Here is a 20298-nt window from a genome sequence, read left to right as displayed (position 1 = left end):
ACTAGTTCCTCCCTCCCCATCCTGGCTGGGGTGGGAGGCAGCACATGTGAAGCCCTTCAGAGCTCAGTTCACCAAGCGGATTTCAAGAGCTGTGGATAGTTTTCCCATGAAACCTAGAGTAAGATGAGTGTGCTTGAGAGCTGGCAAGGGATCAGGCTGTGACGGATTTACAGCAGTGAACTCTTTGCATTTCTGGGGCTGCCTGAGAGACAGAGCAATGAGAAATTTTCATTTCCTCCTCTTCTGCTCTGCCTTGCCTCAGCTGGTTGTGGAATTTAGCTGGTGTTTAAGCACCTGGTGTAAAGACATCAGGCCTTTGCACAGCCAAACTTCTGCGGTGTGCGACAGAGGCAACCTGCCCCCTGTATGACCCTTGTGCACGAACCCTCTTCTGCATCATCAGGAGAAAATTGTGTTCTTAACATGACTGCTGCAAACAGAAAGGCCCAAGTGTTTATTCCCTTCGTCACTCCACGTAGCACCTTATCGCTTCAGTGAATTAGTGGAAATAACCCAAGAGTAAAGCATGCACCAGTGGATGTGACGAAGCCAAGGACAAGACTCTACTGACATCATTAGGGTAAAGAGTCCCTCCTGCATTTAAACCTAGTCCTAAAAAAACTGTCCTGCTGTTTTACGTTGCAGCTTCTCATGACGTATCCTGAATACAAAGAATTAAGAATACATTCAACAATTCAAAGTGGTTTCAAAGCACTTCTATGACCTCACCATGCCTGCACTTTGAAGAGGGAAGCCAAAAACTGTTTGTTTTATGGTTTGACCTGTTCTACATCTTTTTAAATGTTTGTTATTTTAATGGTAAAGGTAACTTCTGTGTCAGTTTTACAAACTGCAGCAAATCCCCTAAGCCTAACAGCAGTTACCAAAACCAAGGGGTTGCTGTCACAGAGAAGGTAGTCTTGACAGTTTAGGAAGTGGCTTGGGATCTTTTAACTGACTAGGGGAGCTTATGGTCTTGGTTAGAAGTGTAGCTGAAACTTTCAAAGGCACCTGAGGTCCATAAAGACTCTCAGGGAACCCACAGCTGTGGGCTAAAGCACAGGAGAGAAACCCTATTGAATAGGCTAATAGGGCTCATACTTGCAGGGACAGGCATTGGGGTCCTGCTTGCTCCCCCGTTTCTTGGTTTACCCATTGACTGAAACTCGTGCAAACCATCTGAGAGCAGAACACCAGGCTCCTCCTGCCTCTTCTCCTAGACCCATGTGTGTGACTGTCCCTTCGGACACACAGGGTGACCTCCCTCACACCATGCCCTTTCACCAGATTAAGACAAGTCTTTTTTCAGGGGTAGGGTCTGTGGTTTCAACACCCCAAAGGCTAAGGCAAGCCCTGGCTTCCAGCCCAGAGGAGCGCCCTAAGGATCCTGCCACACCACGATCTTCCTGATACCATAGGCATCATCAGCTGAAGCAGTTCTAGGTGTTCATCGTAGCATGACCTCAGGAAAGGGTCTGAAGGACAGTTTCCATGAGAGAACTTTGATGTTATGGTGTCCTCAGCACCTCAGCACTGAGGGTTTACTGTTTTCCTTAACGGGCATCTGCCGCCGAAGCTGCAGCCTGAGGCACCAAAACGTTATTTATCTCCTTAGGTGGTTTTAGGTATCTCAGGGAAATGTTTACAAAGGCTCACTTTGGCCTAGGGAGGATGATTCCCCTCAGTTCCTCTATAGACAGTGGAAGGAAGCAGTATCCTGCAGGGCAGCCCAACCCACCCACGCCATGTTCGTGCCCCAACACTTGGCTGCACATGCAGTTGGCACCTCTCACCGGCTGTCGGGGGATGCCGCAGCGTCAGCTCTGCCGAGTCACAGCTGGCCATTGGAAATCCCTGCAGAGGCTATTTTTGGTAATCTCAGCATACAGGAATTGCTTCTGGAAAGACAATTTAGGGTCCCTGAAAGGTGCTTGGGAGGAAAGTTCACAGGGGCACACCTTGCTCAGAGCTGGCACGCCCAGCAGCCCCATCTCCCTGGCCACCGGCTCCTGCTCCTTCAGAAGCAGCGGGTACCACAGCTGAGCTCCAGTCCCCACTCCCCACCATGCTCAACAGAAACCTGGCAGACACGCAGCGCAGGATTGCCACAGACAGCCCCTCTTACTCATCTCTGTTTTCCTCTATTAGCCTCTGCAGACTCAGTTCACCAAACAAAGTTAAGCAATGTCACAGAGAACTTTAAGAAATGACTCTTATCATCCGTCCTGAGGATAGGCTCAATGGTCAAGGCCACAGTGAAATCTTCCTTTTCTTGTAAAAGTTAACTGAAGTTAGTTATTAAAGTGCTCTCAGTATTTAGGGAGGTTCTGAAATGAAGAACAGCACAAGATACCTGCACTGCCTCTGAAAATTTCAAGGATATCTTTCTCCATAAAATCTTGGTGTGGTTTCTTCTGAAGAGCTTCCTGGAAGACACATCAGGTATGATTTTCACTTGCCAACCTGGATATGGGATATGTGAAGTCATACTTATAAATTAAATGCTTCTAGTCATGTGCTGTATTTCTTGAAAGATTTAAAAAGTTCTCTTGTGGAATTTTTTGGGTTATTTTTCAAATGTTTACATTGAAGAGAAGTGGAGTTTGTGGGTGTGTGTACAGATTGAAAAGTGGTATGAAGCATGTTAATATTTAGTTATTCAAAGTTACCAGATTTTTGTGTACTTAGTCAATATTTAGGATAAATTAATAAAGGGAAAACAAGTATCCTTTTGCTAGTATCCCCTCAACAAAATGACACACACCAAAATATGCATTATCAAAAGTTCACAGATGTGAGGGATTAGGAGTGGAGTTGGGATTTTTTTACGTGTGAGAGATGGTAATGCTGTTAACTGCTGGCCGTGAGGACAGGATCAGAGGCTATATGGAATAAAACTGAACCAGAACCTTATCTCTGGGGTTTCAGTTCAGACCTAGTCTTGGTCAATAGCAAGTGAAAGTTGTTACCACTTGATAACTGTGTGGTGTAAGCCTGGTCTGTGCTCCCGATCCCCATGTGTGGGTGGACACGTTATAGGAGTTATCAGAGGAATTGCACTGATTGGTCGTGTCCCACAAGGAGTCCAAGGACTTAATGATGGGAGCACTCTGGAAAGGCAGCATCGGTTACTGGAGTATGGACCTCTCTTTTAGGGGATTTGCGGGGAATGTTGGCCTCCACTACGCTGGCACTCGTCACAATATCCCCATTTTCTTTAAGACACCTATATTAAGTATTGGTGCTGGCAGCCAGAGAAACTGTCCCTATGCATAGAGCATACTATGTATGGGAAGAAAATGAGAGTGAGCAAGAGGAAGGCAGTTCTGACTGAAGCCACAGTAGCTGATAGCTGCCGGCAGAGCCATGGAAGAGGGAACCAGGTGAGAAAAGCCCAGCTAGCAGGTGACCTGTAGCAGTGGTCATGTAGCTGCAGCAAGGTGCCGCACCATATGGTCTCATTTACCTGCCAGGAAACAAGTTGAAGGCACTTACACCGCACCCCAGGTGCTCAGGCTGGCTTTGTTAAACTTAGCTTGAGTAATGCCACGTGGCACCACAGCCTTTCCAGTAGACTCATGCTCACATGGTTCAGCTTGACAAGACTCTTGGAGGGGGCGCCAGGACCCCTTCTGCAGCTCTAAGCCATCAAACCAAACCAGGAGGGGAGTTGGTAAACTGGGACTCCTATCAGCAAGGAAAAAACACACACAAAATACTTAGACCTTCAACAAGACCAGTACTAAGGAAGTGAAGTAGTTTCAGAGAGTTGTAAAGAGGAATATTGTAGGTTCCCTGAGATTGGGGCATTACATTTGGCCTGAGGAAAGAATAAGGGCTGGGCAAGGGCAAGGGTGACAAATTACTCAGACAAGCTACAGCAGGCACAGCACTGGGGAAAATCTGAAATGAAAGAGTAACCCATGCACTTGTTTTATTTTTATGGCTTACGAACATTTCAAAGGGTACAAATAGTACACCTTGTGCCCTACGATGTAATGAGCAAAACTGTGCAACAGGGCTTTCGGCACTATTCCTCTCTGCACTGTTAAGTTTAAAAGAGTGATACACAGACAAGGAAACAGAGCAATTCTAACATCTCTGATAGATAAAACTTCATCTTGCAAATCTAAGTGCACTGAGATTTATTAGAGAAATAACTAAACAAATTTTTTCACTGAAATTTCATCAGCCTCAGGTTTGAAGCTCTGAACACAACAGAGGGAGGGAGAGCAGTGTACAATCACAGGATTGGGGAATGATTTTAACTGACTTTGGATCATGGTCTTCAATGAGCTTCCATTTTGAGTATTAGCCTGTTAGAATAATTACCCACCAGCTTATGGAAAACATTACAGATCTAATTATTTTTATGTAGAAACAGATAGTAAAAATGTTTAACCCATTGCCAATATAGCAAATCCTTTGTGCAAAAATAGTGTATCAACAAGACCAGCATATCTAAGAGGTTCATCTGACATTGTTTGGACTTCCACACATTCATGAATTTCCCCAGAATGTACTAAGAGGAAACTAAAATTAAATCACTTGAAACAGGTCAGTAATGGACCCTCAGCCATAGCAAAGTTTCAGGCTGGGATTCACATTTTAATGCCAAAATTATCATAGATAAAAAGCTTTTCAACTGCCCATAACTATGCAAACTGCTTTGTGCCACTTGTAAATCCGTCCTGTTGTACCTGCAAATATTGAGTACACACAAGTCTGAATTAGAAAAGCACATGGGCTATTTCAGCTCAAGTCAGGCAATAGACCTGGGAGAGGAACTAGTGTTGGGCATCTTTCATGAGACCACCAGCAAGCACCAGGGCACTAAGGAGTGTTTGAAATCACTATGGGAGAGAAAACAAAGAGAAACACTATATTATCCATGTCAAAAATGACTTTTTGCATCCCACAGTATATCTCTGCCTAGAATAGAATAGAATAGAATAGAATAGAAATAATTTAGTTTGAAGGGTCCTACAATGATGATCTAGTCCAACTGTGACTGTCAAGAACAAGTTGCACAGCTCTTGTCTACGACTAGTACTGTATTAAATACTTAATGATAGCTACAGCAGAGAAATGTTTTTAGACAGGATGTTTATTTAGGTGAGTTTAATGTAGGAAGACTGAGGCATTGAGAGAAGTGTAACAGCATAGTGGGCAGCACAGTGACAGCATCAATTAATTGCTGCAAAATACTCAGTGTTATCAACTGAAACGAATCTTGAATCTTCTCATGTGTAATGCAGGCTTCAGGGGTCATTTCTGGAGTGACTGAGGACAGTTTCTATTCAGCACAAGCATGTGAATGTTGGTTGGAACATGGCAGAAAACAGTATTTAGATCAGACATTGCAACAATTGCTTGCGAGCATGAAACTGAGGAGAAGCAACTTGGACAACCTGTGGAAATAAACCTTGCAAATAATTGAACAAGCAGCAACGCTCTGTGTTTTTGCTACTGAGTCTAACCACCTCGTCACACAGACCCGAGCCAAAAAGTTCAGGCCTGTCTCTGAGCCCAAGGGAGGACGGCTGAGCCCTGCCTTGGCTCTGCCTTTCCCTCGACGTGTCCGTGGGTTCCAGCTCCCAGCCCTCCTGGCGGTGCCACAAAGAGAAACCGCTTGGGATCCGCTTGTTCATTCTTTAAGGAATTAGTCTCCCTTGTGGGAGGCAGCATTTGGTTGTAGATGGCTGACTCGGGAGATAAATTAACTCAATATCCATCTTGTCCACTTTTTGGCTGCATCTTCAGAAAGAAATACTTCATGCTCCAGCAAAAGGCTGCCCTGCAGTGGGAGGAGGAGGGGGGCAGGAGATCACCTCAACCATCTCTCTTTTGATCTTCAGAGGTGGTAACGCTCAGTTTGGAGTTCACTCATCTATGCCACAGCTACCTGCCCCACAGTACATAAAGAGCTAACCCTCTTCTTCATTTCAGGTTTTTAAGTGACTAAGGCCGGAGAGAAGCACACACGAGTCGCCATCCTCGCCTGACACTTCAGGAGACATGGTTGAACCTGTGGGCAACCACTATGTTGTAGCCAGACCTGTGTACTCGGAGAATTTGTTCAATGAAGAGCATGAGAAATTGCACAGATACCATAAAACCTTTTGGGATCACCTGAAACTATATTTTCGGTAAGGAGATTTTTAATTTTTTTTTAAAATACAGATCTAAGGAACAGCCCAAACTGCTGCTCTCTGAGAAGAGCATGAACCCCATCCTGACCACTTCCTTCTCAGATTCCAACAAAGCAAATGAAAACTCATTAACCAAACGCAGTGTCAGATTTTTCTAAAGAATTATAGCTACTATGACCCTTAAAAGCCTTTATCCCAGGCAGCTTCTTTTTTCCTGGGCATTTGGCAGCACAGACTCTGGGAGGACCTTATTGCAGCCTTTCAGTACTTAAAGGGGCTTAGAAGAAAGATAGGCACAGACTTTCTAGCAAGGTCTGGAGTGACAGGACAAGGGGCAATGGTTTTAAACTAAAAGAGGGTAGATTTAGCCTAGATATATGGAAGACATTTTATCTGATGAGGATGGTGAACCACTGGAACAGGTTGCCCAGGAGGTGGTAGATGCCCCATCCCTGGAAACACTTAAGGTCAGGTTGGATGGGGCTCTGAGCAACCTGACCTAGTGGCAGGTATCCCTGCTCGTGGCAGGGGGTGTTGGACTAGATGGCCTTTAAAGATCCCTTCCAACCCAAACCATTCTATACCATTCTATGATTCCATTAAAATTTCAGTTGAAAGGGACCTCTGGAGGCCACCGGATCCTCCTTGAGGCACAGCTGGCAGAGGAGTTTGATCAGGGCTGTGTCTGGATGAGATTTTGACCTCTGACAGCCTGAACCTGAATCCTTCCCCCTCTGCTTCCCCTCCGGAGACAGAGTGCGACTCAGCTAAGCTGTTCACCAACACAGCTCTGTCCTCTTGTGTCTTTGCAGCTGCACCCCACAAAGGGTCAAAAAAATTGCCTTGGGTCTGTTTCCCATCGTCTCGTGGCTGCCAGCATACCGCTTCAGGGAGTGGATCCTGAGCGACATCATCGCCGGCATCAACACGGGGCTCGTGGCTGTCCTGCAAGGTACTTCCAGGAGCTGTGTGCTCTGCCACAGGCTATGCCAGGTGCACAGGGCTTGCTGGCTTCAGCCTGCCCGTGCTCATCGCCCTCCCGGGTCTCTGTCCTTGCAGGTCTTGCCTTTGCTTTGCTGGTGAACGTCCCCCCTGGTTATGGGCTCTATGCAGCATTTTTCCCTGTTCTGGTCTATTTTATCTTTGGCACATCTAGACACATCTCAGTGGGTAAGTTCTGGCACACCGACCACCCTCCCCGCTGGTGAAGAGGTACATGCTACCGCCTCGGGGGTCTAACGAACACCTTGTGCTGCTCAGGTCCCTTCCCCGTCCTCAGCCTGATGGTGGGAGGAGCCGTCGTCAGGTTGGTCCCCGATGACAGTGCTGGAAATAGCACTTCCGCCAATATCTCCGCAATAAATGAACAGAGGGTGATGGTGGCTGCATCTGTAACCGTCCTTTCTGGAGTTTTTCAGGTTGGTAAACATATGTGTGTGCCTGCACGCATCTATATGCACGTGTATGAATAGACGGATGCTGGGCTGGCCATCCCCTTTGTTTCTGCTGATGTAGTCACCACAGTAATTCTCCTCCCTTTCCCACACAACTGACCTTGGCTCACTGATTAGGAGACATTTGCCCTCCTCCAGTGATCAGCCACTTTGCTGTGAAATCCCTGGGTTTGCCCAAACCTGAGCCTACAGCCCACACAGGTGTACCCCACCTGCAGCAAAAACCAGTCCGCTGGGTAGGAAAAAAGCAGTTGTGGCAGTGATAGGAATGACGCAGACGCAGCAAGGGGAATAAAAGCTCTGTCTTATAATAGTAAAGCATTTGGATTTGTCTTTAAAAAATAGCCAAACAATTTATCCTTCCTTCCTAATATAGAATTCCTACAATTCCTTCCTTCCTAACATTAATGTTTGTGCTTCATGGAACACTGGTACCATGTAAAAATACAGGTACTGAAAACCCCAAGACTGAGGAGGTTTATTTTAGCTATAAAATAAAAAAAATAATAGGTTTTAACTGTTCTAGCAATTATTCTCACCAGTCTTATGCCCCCTGTTGCTAAATCTCAACTTTTACTGCAAGTCTGGTGACAGTATTTTCCTTAATCCCTGGGATCAGGTGAAAATCTTTGCTCCCATTATATATGGTTCTCCTTGTGGCAGAGCTTGCTAAAACACCAATAAATCACACCGACCTATGGTCATTTTGAATTTCAGTTGCTTCTGGGAATTCTCCAGTTTGGATTCATCGTTATTTATCTATCACAATCATTAATCAGCGGTTTCACGACGGCTGCGGCTATCCATGTTGTGGTATCTCAGCTGAAATTCATGCTTCAACTACCTGTCCCTGGATTTAACAAACCATTTGGCATCGTCTATGTAAGTGCTAAGTGTTCATCAGTTGACATGCTGTTGAAACCTGTGATGTGTGTCTGAGCATATATCACAAGCAATAACAGAACTCAGCATAAAAACAGCCCAGCAGGAGGAAACACAAGAGAAGTGTTATTAGTGTATGACCAATCTTTAAATTGATCACCAAACACCAAGTTACACCCCATTGGGATAATTAGATAGTATTTTCTATTGTGTGTTGGCATATTTTAAATAAGTGTTCAACTTTGCCTCAAGCATTTAATTATTCTTTTTTACTGGACTAATACCATGTATATTTAATTTAGTTATGACTCTGTGAGGGCTGTTGGATGAAAAAAAGAGGAAGGAGAACGACAGGAAGAAGGGCTGGAGAGAGGCACCTGCTCAGTCATTCCCATTGCTCCTGTTTCCTATCACACACATGCGTGTTGCTCTGGCTCTTCCTAAAGGGGAGGCCAGGAGAGGGTCCAGAGCCAGTGGACAGGGACTTTCATAGATGCTTTTGTTGTCTGGATGATGCACGTGCACGTTCATCCAGGCTTGCAATCCACATCATGCCACAGGAATAAATCCCAACCACCATACCCCTTGGGGCAATTCAGACACAGGCTCTTCTGGAAAGGACAGTGGTACTGTGCCAGGGCGCTACTATTCCTAAAATCCCACATTTCTTCCTGATTTTACAGACTCTGGAGAGCGTTTTCAGCCAGATCACAAAAACAAACATCGCTGACCTTGTCACATCCCTTGTTGTCTTGCTTATCGTGTTCGTGGTGAAAGAAATGAACGATCGATACAAAGCAAAGTTACCAACTCCCATCCCGATCGAACTCCTTGTGGTAACGGCCACTTCTCTTTGATTGTGCAATTGCTCCATCACTCTAGTGACATGGGAAGCAGCCTTTTAACTGTTTCTTCTCCTGTTCTGTATTAAATGATGGGTTGTCATTTTACCTGTAAGGAAAAATTGACAGTGTTCATGACCTATCGCAAGGTATTTTAACTCTACTTAGCTGTTCTTGACTGAAGACACCTGCAGTGGGCAAAATGTTGTAAAACTTATATTTTTTTCCCTTGGATGAAATCAGCTGCCTCCCTCTGACACCAGCTGGCTGCCATCCCATGGCTGGGCCCTCTCTGCACCACTGCAAACAGCCGCTGAAGCCTTGGACACCCAAGGCTGAGCACAAAACAAGTTTTTCTACTGGCAGCAGAGGGTTTTGCTCCCCAGGCCTTAGTGGGGTGGGGGAAGCCTCACACAAGCAACCAGCTCCCAGAGACCTGGTGGATGTTGCTATAGATGAAGGTGGTGCTCATTTACCCCCAAGTTATTGCAGCAACTTGTTAGAAAACACCTGGTTTATTGGGTGGGATGTTCTCCGGTGTTAATGAGATACTCTGATATATTCTCCATGGGATTCATGAATGTAAATACATACCTGGGAGGTGGTTTAGGAATGACATCTGAACAGCAAAGGCATGCGCAGACTCAGAGCATAATTCTGCCGCTATGTGATGAGACTGTGGGAGAGGGAAAGAAACTGGGTTTAATCATTGCTTCTTGCTTGCTTGTGCCTAATAGCGGTGGGTTTATTATCTTTCAGACAGTCTTGGCAGCACTGATTTCCCATTTTGTTAACTTTGAAGAAAAATTCAACGTGGCTGTGGTTGGAAAACTAGAGGAAGGGTAAGCGATTTGCTTAAAATTTACCAGTAGAGCCAAATGTTCTCCCCAGTTTGTCAGTGTTAAATCAGTTCAGCTCTGCTTTTTGATTAAAATAAACTGCTTCATCTTCTTTTGGTAGACAAACAAACATTTCGTCCTCAACCCTATGAGGACATACTTTCACAGGTAGAGGTTACTCGCTAGGGCACGTCTTTTTTACACGACAAAGTACACAGTGCGACATGAAACAATTGCGCGCTTCATTTCCTAAGACCGCTCTTGAGCAAGAGGTTGATGTTTGAACCCCTCCATTTCCCTCAAAGTACACGCATGGGTTCAGCAACCACGAGCAGTCCTGGGAAGCTGCAGGGACACCGCACAGTTCTCCTGCCTGGTCCCCTGCGACCAGTCACCACCATCTCCCCAGACACCATTATCCTCCAGAAGCCTCAACATCCGCTCCTCTATATCTATACAGAGAGCATATATCCACGTTTAGAGTATATATCTACATATGGACTACATCCAGCTATGCCAGACCTGTGGCATAAAGAATTAATAGGCACACATTAGGTTAGAAAGAGGGAGGAAGACGTTTACTAGGACAGCAGACTGCAGCTGTTTACTCACTGAGGCACTCTTGATTGCCTCTTGTAGCCCTGGGGGTGTTAGTGGATGAAGTTTGAAGAGCAACAGCTATTTCTCCTCAAGAGTCTCTGTTTTTCAGAACTCAGGTCACTAGGGAGCGTGGAGGAAAAAAGCGCAGAGAGGAATTCTCCTTAGGATCTGCCAGAGCCCCTGATCAAAGGAGCAGAAACATAAAGCATCTAGCAGACAGCGTGAGAGACCAGTCAATATTGCCTGACTTAGTGTCTGTTTACCTGCCTAAAGTGCTCCAGTGAATCACACAGGGATTTTTATATTTTTGGTCGCAATCAAGTGAAAACTTTCCATGTGCAAATTGCATGTGCAACGTCCCCAGCACTGTCCCCATCCGTGTGTGGCTGGCCAAGGAAATGAAAACCTGCTGAGACACAAACTGCGCCGAGCGCGGATAAACGGAATCCCTGTTCTGAACAAGGATTCCCCAAAGTTTTACAGGATTCAGATCTCAATTCTGTGTCACATCTCTCCAAATGATCAGTAATGAGCTGGACAGTGCCTCGCTCACTTGTTTGACAACTTGATTCCTTAGACAGATCTGTAACAAGTAGAATTTTCTGTCTTTCAGCTTTCAAGCACCTGTTGCACCTGATGTAGGTGTCCTCCAAAAGTGTATCGGCGACAGCATTTCCATCGCAATTGTTGGCTTTGCAGTAGCCTTCTCTGTGGCTAAAGTGTATTCCGTCAAGCATGACTACCCAGTAGATGGCAACCAGGTAGGCAACACAGAACTCAATACAACACATTTTTCAATGGGAAATAAGTAATTTTAGGAATGCTTTGCCTTGTGAATAACTGTCATGAACTGGCTTTTAAGAACAATCTATTTTGGTTTTATTTCAGGAACTAATTGCTTTTGGCCTGGGTAATATAGTTGGTGGATCATTCAAAGGATTTGCCTCCAGCACCGCTTTGTCGAGATCAGGCGTGCAGGAGAGCACGGGAGGCAAAACACAGGTATAGAAGACCACAGATCGTGATGGCATTTAATGCAAGAAAGCTCTCTTTTCCTGGATGACCATAATGCCTTTGGGCACTTATTCATGGTGGAATTGTTCTCTCACGCAGATTGCTGGTATAATCTCAGCTGTCATCGTCTTGATTGTGATCTTGGCCATTGGGTTTCTCCTGGAGCCATTACAGAAGGTATTCACTGGTTTCACCTAGCACCTCCTCCTGCTTGCCAAAGGCAGGGCTTCTCCCAGAGTCACTGCGAGTGTTCAAAGGCTTCAGTGGGAGCCAAACAGGGTTTTGCAAAGCTTGGTTCTTCTTCCCAGACCATGACAGAGAGGACCGCTACATCCGGTCCCTCAAAGGTTACGCGAGCACCCAAACACCAGATGTCACAGCACCAGATTTTCGGTGCCGCAGATAAGTGGGATTTGCAGTCTGAAGTCAGACACCTGCTCTACACCATGGCTAGGGAAGTCCCAGTGCGATGGACAGGGCATCCTGACTCGCAGCAGTGACATAACACGAGGAGCCGCCTGGCCTTTCAGCTGCACTTTGGCCCGATTTGTATGGTCTTCTAAGTCTTATTGTTCAACATTTGCTTTGCTTGCTTGAAAATCCAACATGTATTTTGGTCTTTTTAACAGTCAGTCCTTGCATCTTTGGCTCTCGGCAACTTGAAAGGAATGCTCATGCAGTTCAAGGAAGTAGGCATCCTGTGGAGAAAGGACAAGTATGACTGTGTAAGTTGAGTCCCACAAGCATTCAGGAATGAAGTACCCTGGGAAAATCACCAATTACGCAAATTTACTTACTGGTTATCTTAATTTTTATCTCTGCCTTACTTCACTCAATGGAAAGTAGAATAGTGGCATGCCTTTTCAACTTTTATACCCCTTGCTCATGTTTTCCATTTTATCCCACCTATTTTGAATTGATTCACTCTCCTAACTTCATTTTCATCCCTTTCATCAAAATCTATAAAATAGAGTAAAATATATATAAAGTCAAATATAGAAGGCAGGTACAGAAAATGTTTAAATACCGAGTGCATTGGCTACATGTTCAGGGACACTTTCTCACATGCACACAGCACATTAGGTGGAGGTTGGACAGCAGAAAACAAGTGAAGACCATCACTTGAAGAGATTAATCCAAATGGCAAAGCTCGTGGCTGGAAAGCAGGACTGCTTATCCTGTGGGGACACTCAGAAAATTTAGTCTCTTGGCTTCCTCACCTGCCAATTCCTTGTATTCTGAAATAGTTCCAGGCCTCAGCTTCCCCAGCTACCAAACAGTTATTTATGACATGAAAATGCTTTGAGATCTGTGGTTAAAAATACGTAGTATTATCTAGTCATTTGTGCATATCAGTCAAGTACATCCACAGCACCTGCACTTGCCTTTTTTTGATATCCAAAGCACATTTACAACTCTCAGCTTTGCCAGTGTCCCGATTTACTTGTAACCTTGCCTTTCTGCTGGATTTTGATTGAGCATTTAGTGAACCACCTATGGAAGATTCACACTTCTATTATTCTAAGCCTTTATTGTATAGAAATTGTCATCCCTAGAAACACTCCCTGATGAGTCTGCCTCTATTTTACAAGAAAAAAACCCCAACCTAGGAAACATGAAATCCCTCACCAAAGGTGGGTGGACAGCCTGGACCAGATCTGAAAAACAGTCCAGACATTGCTGCTCTCACCTTGGGCTCATGACCCAGGTCCTTGACACGCTCATAACTGCTGCCATCCACCTTCTCGTTACAGGTTATATGGGTGGTGACTTTCTTAGCTGCCGTTTTTCTTGGCCTGGATATTGGGCTAGCAACCGCCGTGGCGTTCCAGCTGCTGACTGTGGTGATCCGCTCCCAGATGTGAGTACTTGTTGGACACAATGAAAAGACACCTCAGGGCCTCCTGTTATAAATTAATTTCCCTTGTACAGAGAAGGCCAACAGCCCCGTGCCTCAGTCTGTCCAGCAATCATGTGCAGAAAAGTCATTTACAGGTGTAAACCCTTGGGTGTGGGTCCCGCTTCAGTCTGAAGAACTGGAGCTGAGGTTGCTTTCTCTGATCCTTCCCTTCTGCCAGGTTTCAGTATTGGGTACAAATAATGGTGTGTTTGTTTGTTCACAGTCCAAGCTGCACCGTTTTGGCTAATGTTGGGAGAAGTAACATCTACAGGAACAGGAAGGATTACACTGATGTAAGAAATGTCACATTTCTTTTATCTGCTTCATTTCTGTTCCGATAGCAGACGCCGTTACTGACACTCTTCCTTCATTGTACAGATCTATGAGCCAGAGGGAGTGAAGATTTTCAGGTGCTCATCACCTATCTTCTTTGCTAATATTGAATTCTTCAGAGAGAAACTCATCACTGCTGTAAGTGTCTGGGGCTGTCATTCTGAAAATATGAATTGCATGACACATTAAGGTGAATAAAATTTCCCAATAATTACTACAGATGCAGCCAGTCCACAGTTCAAAGATGAATTTTTAATTATTCAACTACTGTTGCCACTATGGTATTGCCACATGTTACATACTCATCTCTGAGAAAGAGAAGATCCTGACTCACACGGAACTTATACTACAACAATGTATATACATATTTTAAGTCCTTTAGAGGAAAGTAGTCCAGACCTTGAGAATATAAAGGGATATCATTTTACTTTATTAGCATTTATATTACTTACATCCAAGCAATGCTAGTTTACTCATCTTGCCCAAAAGAACTTAGCCTCAACAGCCAGAGGCCAAACAAAATCACACTATCAAAGAGATCTTATTGTCTTCCATGACAAATCAGGTGAAGGCATCCAGTCCTTCTGTAAGCAGCACAGAGAGCCAGACCCCTGAGTCCTCACTGGCCCAGAAAGGTCCTGGCTATTACAACCTGCGAGCCCTCTAATCTTGCTCGCCTGGTTGGCTGTCTCATCATGAAGATGAGTAGGACAAGCTCTGGGCTAGCCAGCTCTGCACCAGCCTGCTGGGACTACGGGCCTGTGCTACAGCATTGTCCCTGCCATAATGCTGCCATGCTGGTGTCCTAAAGCTAGCACAGATGGGCCTGCCTGGTCTGCACTCATACCTGTGGACATCTTTCCAACCAAAGAAAAGGGCCCTTGTTTGAACTGATGAAAAGTGGTAGGCAACATCAAGTCCAAACAATGGTCTTTTCTGTAAAGAAAAGCCACGAGATGTCCTGTCCTTCCGCTGGTGTCACTGGGTTTTTTGCTTTTAATTATTCAAAGTGCTCTTTCTGCAGGTCGGCTTCAACCCACTGAGAGTCCTGAGGAAACGCAATAAAGCTCTGAGGAAGATCAGAAAGATGCTGAAGAAAGGAGAGTTGCAAGTGACACCCGTACGTAAGGCAACTCTGCCCGCGAGGGGTTCAGCAACCAGGTCCCTGGCTGACATGGCAGAGAAGTGCCTCGCAGGCTCCTGTCCTCATCACACGTGCTATTCCCTAAGTTGCCACTTCATGGCATAAACACATTTCAAACCAAAGATTTTAAATGGTTCTCACAGTTAGGGACCTATGGCCTCACCATGGGCAGAGGCGGTATGTGTCCACTGGAGCTTTGGCATCAGATGGCAGGATCACATCCCGCAGAGGTGATGTTCACGCTGCATTAATGGCAGGATGAAGCTGGTTTTCTCGCAGCCCAAATCCTGCCTGCTTTTTATCACCTTGTTCCAAAATTACTGAAGCAAAACATATCTGACCATCGACTTCAGGAAACAATAAAAAGCCATTGTTAACTGATTATGACAATGACTAAATCACTGATGAGAGGAAAACCAACATTTCCAAATTCATCTAGACCAGGAGAGGCAGAACATTTTCTAGTGTAAAGTGCAGGGGATCCTGCTCCATCTCACGGGTACATCAGCTTCGCATTGCCACCGCTCTTGCTCTTGTGTAAGACGCACTACTACCCTGGCTGAGTCTTAAGAAGGAGTATTAATTACGACACTTTCCTCTGTCAACACAGAAAGGCCTGATTTGCATGGCTAACCATACACATGAGTCAGACGAAGAATTAGACAACAACAGGATAGAAGAGCTGGACCAGCCCACCAACATGACAGACTTGCCTATTCAAATCAACTGGGATGCTGACCTCCCCCCCAGCATCACTGTTCCCCGGGTCAACATCCACAGCATCATTCTGGATTTCTCATCAGTGTCCTTCCTTGATTTTTCTGCCATGAGAGTCCTCCAAAAGGTAATTGTAATTCACAGGACAAACAGTGATCATGTGAAAGAAAAATGTATGAATGTGGTTACCCTTGAGGGATATGCTTGAGGGAAGGGATGTCATCCAGAGGGACCTTGACAGACCTGGGGAGTGGGTCAGTGTGAACCTCATGAAGTTCAACAAGGCCAAGTGCAAGGTTCTGCACATGGGTCAGGGCAGCGTCCAGTATCAGTACAGGCTGGGGGATGAAGGGATTGAGAGCAGTCCTGCAGAGAAGGACTGGTGGATGAAAAATTGGACATGAGCCAGCAGTGTGCGCTGGCAGCCCAGAAAGCCAACCGTATCCTGGGCTGCATCAAAAGAAGTATGCCCAGCAGGTCGAGGGGCTTTTTGGTTTTGATTCTCCCCCTTTACTCCACTCTGGTGAGACCCCACCTGGAGTTCTGTGTTCAGCTCTGTGGTCCTGAACATAACAAACACAGACTGTTGGAGGGAGACCAGAGGAGGGCAGGGGGGTTGAAACTAGATGATCTTTAAGGTCCCTTCCAACCCAAACCATTCTGTTCTGTGTTTCTAGCCTGCTTCTTAAAGGCATTCCGACAGGAACTGGAATGTCAGTGGCAACCTTTATATTTACGCAAATTTTAATGTATATTTTCCATACAGAATGTTTAGGAAATCGATTAACTGATCAACCTAAATTTTCTTGGAATTAGAGTGTTGGCTGTGGCATCCTTTCTTCACCTGGTAAAATTTTGGGAAGCTTTACAGAAATGTACATATGAAATATAGCTTTAAACACCGGGCTGGGAGTTGGAGCATTGGAATTTCATTTCTGCTCCTGTTCTCGCTTCCCAGGATGACCTTGAACAAAGTAGTAGGAACATTTTCAAACAGCAACAGCTACAGTTAACTATCTAGAGTCACACAGGGTGTGTAAACCTATTTTGATAGGAACTAAACCCCTGCCGTGTCAGTGGGAGCTGTACTTCTGCTCAAAGTCCCACTTATAATTGGAGTCCTAGTTTCATCATGTGACAAGTAGGTACAATAAAATCATACAATTTATGAAAGAACGTATTTTTTACTGTGGGCTAAATGTATTTCATACTGCCCGGTTTCAAAAGGATCAGCCATCCCTGTCTGCAGCCATGTGAAGAGACTGTCTCTAGGTGCAGCAGTCTGAGTTCAGAGCTGCCTACCATCACAGATCTTAAATATCTTAGAGTGGTTTGTATGTTTGCTGTAGCTAATCACCATAATGGCTGTTATCAGCAAAACCAGGAGTATCTAAATGGTGCCTCTTTCCGGTTTAACAGACTTTGAAAGAGTTTGTCCGGATCAACGTCGACATTTACATTGCAGGGGCACACGGTGAGTACTGGCCTTTCCATCAGCATCACCACGGATGCCTCCACCACTGAGCACGGCTGGGGAGGCTCACCCCAGTTTTACCTTCCAGTCTTGGACAGTGAACAAATCCAGCTAGGCAGAGGTGTCATCTGTCATCCCCCCATGCTGTCCCCACCAGGCTGGGACCATGCATGATGGCTTGTTTTACCGACGGTCACTGCCGTGCCGTCCAGCTCTGGGCTGCCAGACCTGCCGTCAGGCAGCCTGGCTTAGACATGAACTGAGAAACAGGCCTCAAGCTCCCCCGGCTTGCCGTGGAGCAGGGCAGTACCAATGGGCATTTACAACCCGCCCTCTCCGCAATGAAGAGGAACTCATCTGCTCTAATGATTAAAACAGTGCAGCATATCAGAGATTCCTGTGCTCGCTCTGTGGACAGGCTCAGGATATGCTCTCTTCGTTTTCAAGGCCCATAGGTCACTGTGCTTTGATTTGGTTCCCCTACAGAGGGCTTCCTGGACAAACTGGAGAGATGTGCATTTTTTGATGAGGAGATTAAGCCATCCATGTTTTTCCTCACCATTCATGATGCCGTTTTACACACGCTGATGAAGAAGGACGTGGCCAGCTCTCCCAAATTAAAGCTCACTGAGGTAACACTACAGTTTTCATCTTTTGCTGCTTTGGTGCCTTTACGTTACTCACAGGCACCCAGCAGTGCCCTGGCTAGCTAGCCACGTGCCCTACGCCGTCTCTGTATTTAAAACATTAATGATTAAAACTCAGCTGGTCTCCAATAAATTTGGAGAGTAAGAGTGGTCCCTGGTCCAGATGCCTGGCAAACCACTAGTGAAAAGAGTGAATAATTCCCACTGGAGACTGTCCTGGCCGTGGACTTCACTTGAAGTCACCTCCTTGGGAAGAGTGTGGTAGGGAGCGAAATCACGGCTCCTCCAAGTACTGCCCATCCACCAGCAGTCTGTCATCGCCCAGCTGGCAGGGGATTGCTGCATATGCTGCAGTGGCTCTTGCAAGGCAGAGCTGATGCTGCTTGCCTATGATTCCCAGGCCTGCCTACCTTCCAAAGGTGGGCTGAAGGGGTGCAGACAAATTCGTACAGGCAAATGTGGTGTTGGCCTACCTGGGAGTGTTCTTAAGTCAAGAGCAAGAAAGGATCCTGCGTATGTTAAATCTGTTTAAAAGTACCAAACCCAGAACAATAGTTGCCTGGAAAGCATCTAACCCCACCTAGCTGAACTGGCCCAGCTCGTCTGCATTGACCTGGAGACCTGGCAGAGGGCATAAAGGGATGACAGATGAGAGCTTCCTTCCTTCCAGATCAAATTCCCAAGCATGTTTCAGAGATTCAAAAGCAAGACCTTATTCAATGGGAAAAAGGGAAAAAAAAAAAAAGAAGGAAAAAAGCAGCAATCCATTTCCTAACCCAAAACTTTTTGTGCTCATTGCAGGAGAAGAGTAGCAGCAACGACTATATCATCATTCCCAGCAACGGATTGCGCAGCCGGGAGTGCACAGTAAGGCTCCTGTCCCCGGTAGCGGCACTCCAACCGTAGGAAACGCAGCCCCAAAAGCCTCTCACAGGAACTGCTAGATCAGATAACAAAAAGCATCTTCATCCCTGAGCTCTTGTGTCAGCCCAGGGCAGAAAGGATCCAGACAGCTTATTAATGGGATCTGACTTCAGGCAAAGCCTTACAGGAGCAAGAGGCATGGGGCTCTGCTCACAAGCCTGGCCTGGGGCACTGAGAGCCTGCAGAGGGCAGGTGGATGAAGGTCACCTCGCCAGGCTCTCACCTGGTCTCCTCACCTGTCCACCACGGTTCCCTACGAGGAGCTCACTGGTAGCGTGTCCCACACGCAGCATGGAAAGAATGTTGGACCACAGTCTTCCCACAAAAACACCTTAGAGCAGCAAATTCTTACATATCACTCACCAGAAGGCACCTGCCCTGGCTGTTCCTTACCGAGGGTGACATTTATTTCCTTTTATTTCCTACAGATTCCAACAGAAACAAAATTTTAGATCTAATTTCCTAAATACAATATCCTCCAGTAACACAACGTCACTTACAGAAGATGAATGCAGACGCAGTGATGAGCATGAAGATGGAAGGACACTTTCATATACCTTAAGGATTTACTACACATGGTTACGGAATGGGCTTGATAGTCTTCATATGTCTTTGTATATACAGAAATGTTTATGTACATACATGGAGGTAAAAATCACACAGATTTTCTTATTTCCCACCTTGCTGACAGCCTACCCACACAGTCCAAGCGGCAGGTAATGTCAACCCTATTTGCATATACTTGTACATATATCTGTATTATTCTGACAGTTTGTAGACAACCTGTACAGTTACTTGAGAATATATAAATATTGGAAATCTTATAATTTATAACACAGACCAATAGTTGGGAGTGATATTTTCTCTTCTTTTTCTTTGTATATAACTTGTATAAAGTTCTCCTTACGGTTTGTAAGACACCTAGCAGGCTGGGTTATTAAATTTGCTTTCAGCACACTACCATAAGCATAGTGTACACCGCGACCAACGTATCTCCTGTAAAACATGAAGGTCGTTCAGGAAAGACACAGCACCCAAACATGATTCATTGACTGGATTGGGCTGATATAAAGAGGATACACTTATAGTGAACTATGAAATAATGATTTTGGTAACTCTGGGTTGCTAGCTGTGTTTGTCAGTATGCCGTGGAGGTAGCTTGTAACCAGTGAGTGTGTCCCCCAGCAAGCCAGCAGACCGCTGGCCCCAGAACGAGGCTTGGGAGGAGCTGTGGGTGCGGAGCTGCCAGGCTGAACTGCCCAGTTTTCTTGAACTTTAACTTAAAAAGAGTCTATTCTGACTATCTGTTCTGCACAACCCACCTGTACAACTGCTGTCAATCAACTCCTGCTGGAACTCTACGGCTTGAAGCTGAA

At 45.6% G+C, this 20298-nt stretch overlaps 1 protein-coding gene across 1 annotated transcript; it reads left to right on the top strand.

Moving 5' to 3' along the window:
- Positions 1-6018: 6018 nt before the first annotated feature.
- On the top strand, positions 6019-19481 carry SLC26A3 (solute carrier family 26 (anion exchanger), member 3). Its single transcript, XM_010157451.1, has 20 exons — positions 6019-6149; positions 6965-7104; positions 7212-7322; positions 7413-7570; positions 8324-8488; positions 9172-9324; positions 10090-10172; positions 11383-11530; positions 11658-11771; positions 11883-11960; positions 12413-12508; positions 13538-13644; positions 13907-13976; positions 14062-14154; positions 15041-15136; positions 15771-16004; positions 17297-17351; positions 17838-17983; positions 18800-18865; positions 19351-19481. The coding sequence occupies exons 1-20, from the start codon at positions 6019-6021 to the stop codon at positions 19372-19374; spliced, it is 2268 nt and encodes a 755-aa protein (XP_010155753.1). The 3' UTR covers positions 19375-19481.
- The last annotated feature ends 817 nt before the right edge of the window (positions 19482-20298 follow it).

Source organism: Eurypyga helias, unplaced genomic scaffold, assembly GCF_000690775.1.
Source record: "Eurypyga helias isolate BGI_N326 unplaced genomic scaffold, ASM69077v1 scaffold7668, whole genome shotgun sequence".
NCBI lineage: Eukaryota > Metazoa > Chordata > Aves > Eurypygiformes > Eurypygidae > Eurypyga > Eurypyga helias.
This window is presented reverse-complemented; position numbering and strand designations above follow the sequence as displayed.